The sequence below is a fragment of the Suricata suricatta genome, chromosome 17 (genome assembly GCF_006229205.1).
Source record: "Suricata suricatta isolate VVHF042 chromosome 17, meerkat_22Aug2017_6uvM2_HiC, whole genome shotgun sequence".
In the NCBI taxonomy this organism is placed as follows: Eukaryota; Metazoa; Chordata; class Mammalia; order Carnivora; family Herpestidae; genus Suricata; species Suricata suricatta.
In genome coordinates, this window is record NC_043716.1 from 13,577,606 (window position 1) to 13,582,568 (window position 4,963).

The 4,963-nt window shown below is 60.5% G+C and overlaps 2 protein-coding genes across 5 annotated transcripts in view; one reads left to right on the plus strand and one right to left on the minus strand.

Annotated features, from left to right (window-relative positions):
- Window positions 1-2,864, plus strand: part of SMG6 (SMG6 nonsense mediated mRNA decay factor) — a 226,143-nt gene extending 223,279 nt beyond the window's left edge. For all 4 annotated transcript variants that reach the window (XM_029927433.1, XM_029927432.1, XM_029927430.1 and 1 more), the window contains one exon: window positions 1,050-2,864. In XM_029927433.1, the coding sequence (XP_029783293.1) occupies window positions 1,050-1,180 (131 nt within the window). In that variant the 3' untranslated portion in view covers window positions 1,181-2,864. The remainder of the gene's footprint in view (window positions 1-1,049) is intronic.
- An 809-nt stretch (window positions 2,865-3,673) lies between these two features.
- HIC1 (HIC ZBTB transcriptional repressor 1) lies at window positions 3,674-4,961 on the minus strand (the record flags this gene model as incomplete). Its single annotated transcript, XM_029928895.1, has 1 exon — window positions 3,674-4,961. A coding segment is annotated over one exon (1,107 nt), but the record flags the coding sequence as incomplete, so codon positions are not given.
- Between the last annotated feature and the right edge of the window lie 2 nt (window positions 4,962-4,963).

The window sequence follows — 4,963 nt, forward strand, 5'->3', positions numbered from 1 at the left end:
GTGGGTCTGCCACCAAGTGGCCTGCCCAGGGGTGGGGATGTCACTTGTGGGGGTACTTGGCCCTGGTTTAATTTCTCCCCAGTACATTAAGGGGTTGGGGAATTAGGGGAAGAGAGGTAGTGGAAGACATCTTGCTTAAGAGGTCATCTGAAAACAAAGGCTGCCTGTGCGGATATAGAGCTTTAAAGTATGTAAAATCTGAATAAAGTAAGTATGGCTAGTATGATTATAATGTAGAAAGAAAGCTTATGTAACAAGTATATGTACTCACACATGTGCATACAGAAATCCAAAAGCACGCACAGATCGAGCCCTCAGGAGCAAGACAGAGACACACGAAGGGAGAGAGCTGGGTAGATGACTGTGACTTTTCCTTTCCTTTGTCTTCTCTACTGTTCAAGGTTCTCACCATTTACATGGATTACTTTCATGTAGCGGAGGAAATCATTGGACGTTAGCTTGGGGCCACCTTGGCATGGATCTGCCGGGGACCCTGACCCTCCCTTCCTTAGAGCCCCCCTAAACTAACGCCTCTCCTCACATCTGGGAGTTTGGATACCCTGTGGATTCCATCTTGACCTTTCTACATCTTAATACCTAAAGCATTGGCCCACTAGCCTTGGAGGGAGAGGATGTGCAAAAAGAGGAGTAATTGTGAGTCCAGAACTAGCCATACAGTCAGAAGGAGTAGAAGGAAAGGGGCTCCTTCTCCCCCCTCAGTCCAGAATCCCGGGAGGGGGGTCTGTGGAGGCCAGTGGCTCGGACAGGTCTCTGGGAACCAGGCAACACAGCCCTGTGCTGGAGGCGGGGGTCTGAAGCACAAGGCCAGCCCTGGCCCAGCATGGTTCTCTCTAAGCCGATAGGGGAAGGGTAGTCTCGGCCGATTGCGTGAGGGAAAGACTTACAGAAGGGCCAGGAAATGACCAGCCCTGACCCCTACGGGACCACATCTCCCCCACCCCACCCCACCCCACCCGGAGAGAGAAGAGACAGCCTGTGCCTCTGCCTCCTGCCCTCATTGAATTCTTTCTGCTCTCTCCTGCCTACAGAGGAGCCAATCCGGCTACTGCGGGAGGTGGTGCTGTTGACGGATGACCGCAACCTGCGTGTGAAGGCACTGACGAGGAATGTGCCTGTGCGGGACATCCCGGCCTTCCTCACGTGGGCCCAGGTGGGCTGAGGGGGCCGCATCGGGGTTCCCCGCCCCGGAACCATTCCTGAGAGGCCACCAGGCGCCCAGTGTAGCAACGAAGATGCCCACGTGCCTGAGCCACCAATCCACCCAGACAATAAACCATCCTCTTCCAACCCACGCTGTGGCCGTGCTGTGGGGGAGCTGTTCCTCACAGAGCCCCTCGTGAGGTTCGGGCAGAAGCTGCTGGGACCCTCCTGGGCTGCCAAGATTTAGCAGGGAGGTGGCTGGCTGCAGTGACAGCAGGTGGGTGAGCCAGATAGGCCACCCATGCTCTCAGCCTTTCTCCCTCCCCGTCTAGTTCAAGGGCTGGGGGAAGGCCTTCTCGGCGCAGGGACTCAGCCACTTTCTCAGCTGGAGATAGGGTAGGGGTTGTACTTCCATCAGGTGCAGGTGAAGTGACGGGTCCCTTCAAATATTCAGACCCCTATCCTGAATGTGTCCCAAGAGGCTTTGGTCATGCCGGGAAGAGAGTCCCCAGGGTGTATGTCTCTCTCGGAGGCCCGGATTCCCCAATGGACCCAAGTTGGGCTCTGGACACTAGATCCCAAACAGCAGCCCTAGGCCCACCTTTCCTCCCCTCCTACCCCCGCCCCACCCCAAACACACATCCACGCTGCTCCTCTTCCTGTCCTTACCCCTCTGGGTCTATTACACTTTGCCACTCGTCTCCCCCTGGATCGTCATGGATCTAGAGGGAAGGAACATCCGGTCTCAGGCTTATGCTTCCTGGGCGGCCTTTGCTTGCTCCTCTCCCTCATTGGCCTTCCTTTTGCTCTAGTTCCCATGTCATGAAATTTCTTCAGACTTTTCTCAGTTCCCCCCTCCTCTCTTCTCCCTCTCTCTCTCTCTCTCTCTCCTTGCCCTCCTTCCCTTTCTGGTGATGCCTCTCACCTCCCTGATCCCCTCAAATTCTTCACCTCGGGTCCTTGCCACGGGGGGTTCCCACTCTGAATTTTCCTCCTCTGGTACCTCCTCCTCCTCTTCCTCCTCTGTGGCAGGAACCTAACAAAGCGTTCCTGCCCAAACCTTTCTCAGGCCCCTTCGATCTAAGAAACTTCCAGGCTCCTGCAGCACCGCCTGAGGGTACGATGGGCCAGTGCCCAAGAGAGGCATTGCCTAGCCTGGAGTTTGCACCGTTTCTAGCTTCACCCTAGAAGAACTTGACACAGGGGCCTTTTGGCCTTTGAGGTTTTTGTTGCCTCTTTAGCTGGCACCTGTGTCCAAAGCCTCACTCTAGAGGCTTCCTACTAGGAGTGGGTTCTCCCAAGCCAGGGACAAGGATGAGAGGAACTTGAGGAAGACAAGGCTTTGAGGAGGAGCCAGGAGTAAATTTTGATGGGACCAGAGAGGGAATCCCCCCAGAGCTCCCTGTCTGGACTGTAAAGCCTGCCCAGAGGATGGGAGTGAAGCTGTACCCTCCCTAAGGCCCAAGATTATACCAGAAGGAAGGGGTACTGTGCAGGAGAGCCACCAGTGGTTCAGGGGTATGAGTCCCCCAGGGCCTCAGAAGACCGGCTCTTTGGGGTACACGGTCCCGCCGTTCCTTTGAGATCCTCTCCCCTGGATGAAGGCCAGTGACTGGGTGGGTGGGAGATCCATCTCCCCTTTCTGTCCCATTTGCAGAGCACTGGTTTTGTTTCCCTTAATAAACTTTTAGTTACGAACCTGACCTTTTTTTGCCCATCTGTCTCTGGGTTCAGGGAGGGAAGAAGGCCCAAGCTCCTCTCTGCACCTGTATGAGGGTACTTGTCTGGCCCCTCCACCCACCCAGGTCCTTGTATAGGGCAGAAGAGAGGAGCAGGGTCCAGGGTCCTTGGTTACTGCTTTATTGCTGTTTGGTTCGAGTATAGAAAATGGAAGCGGCTCTGGAAGAGCCTGTGTACAAGGTAGGAAATATACAAACTGGGGAGGAGGGAGCTAAAGAGACCACGTTCCAGCCCAGCCCAGCCTGGGCTCGAGGTGGGGGGCCGCCCGGGGCGCATGCAATAAATATGGTCCGGGGCCCCAGGGGAAGGGGGAGGACACCTCGGGAGTGGGAGACCGGTAGGCCTGGGCTGTCTCAGCCCTTGGACTCCAGAGGGAGGGAAGGGTTGGCCCTGGGGCTAGTGCCACTTGTGCAAAATGAGGAACTTCACATTATCAGTCCCGGGGCGGGCGGGAGCGGGGGGTGGGCGGGGGGGCCCTCCGGCCGGCTCAGTCCCCTCCCCACTCCCCAACTCTGCCCGACGCTCCGACCCCAGCAGGGAGATTCACAGTGAGAATGGGTGTGGTCGCAAGGGCCGGAGGTAAGGCTGGGAGCACCCCATCAGTGACACCCCTCCCTCCAAGAGCAGCACGGAGCCAGGGGGGAGGGGGCCAACGAACCACAGGAAGAGGCGGAGAAGGGCCGGGGTCTCCTTTGGTCAAAGCTGATATCAAAAATATAAATCTCCCTTCCCCCATCCCACCCCCGTCCCGGGGTTTCACCCCCACCCCCACCCCCGGGCTAAGGCACAAAGCAGTGAGGCCAGGTGGGGCCGCCGCCACCGCGGCGACGCTGCCGCTGCTACTACAGTTGTCCGGGCGCGGTGTGCCTGCTCGCGGCTGCCGCCGCCGCCGCTCCCTGGGGACACGGGCCGGGGCCACGCGGCGGCGACATGTCAGGCCGGCAAGAGGCGCTCTAGGTCGGGGAAAAACGGTCGATGGTCCGGCCGTCGGGCCCGGCGGCCAGGTGCGCTCCCTGGCTCAGCACCTCGGCCGCCTTGTCCGGGCTGAGGCCCAGCTCCGCGGTGAACTTAGCCAGCGGGTAGAGGCTCTCCAGCGCCACCTTGGGGTCGTGCAGGAAGTGCGTGGTCTGCGCCAGCAGCTCGGCCGCGGCTGCCTTGTCCTGCTGCTTCAGGCTCAGCTGTTCAGCCGTGAGGCGGGCCACAGCAAAGACGCCCTCGGGGAAGTCGAGCTTGCCCTTGCCGTCAGGTCCGGGGACGCCGGGCAGCCCCCCCAGACCCGCCAACGCCCCGGCTGCGCCTGCCGCGCCACCCACGGCGTGCATCTTCATGTGGCTGATGAGGTTGCGTTGCTGCGCGAACTTGCCGCCGCACACCTGGCACTCGTAGGGCTTCTCGCCCGAGTGGATGCGCATGTGTTCGGTCAGGCGGTACTGGCGCGTGAAGCGCATGCCGCACGCGTCGCACGCGAAGGGTTTGAGGCCCAGGTGGCTGCGCATGTGGCGAGTCATGGTTCCGCGCTGCGTGAACTTCTTCCCGCAGATGGTGCAAGGATAGGGCCGGGTCAGCCAGTGCGTCTTCTCGTGCTGTCGCAGCGTGGCCGGGTCCTTGTAGCTCTTGTCGCACGACGCGCAGCGGTACGGCCGCAGCAGCTCGCCCAGGCCGCCCGGTGCCCCAGCGACCTTGTCCCCACTGCCTCCAAAAGGGGGCCCCAAGCCGGTGGCCCCCGCCGTTCCATCAGCCGCCTCGGCCCTGCCGTACAGCGCCTCCTCCTCCTCCACGTGAGCTTCCACGTGTGCGTTCAGCTGCTCCGAGCTGGGGAAGCCCTTGCCGCACGGAATGCACACGTACAGGTTGTCACCGAAGCTCTCAGGCTCGCCGTAAGCCAGGTGCGGGCACGGATAGCCCTCGAGGTGGCCGCCGGGCGGGCTGGGGTCCTCGCTGCTGCCCGTCTCCTCGCTGCTGCTCTTGTAGTCGTCGCCGTCGCCGCCCGCGCCTGGCCCGTCCAGGCTGCTCTGGTAGCGCGGCGGCGCCAGGCCCAGTGGGGGCACCCCGGGCGAAGCGG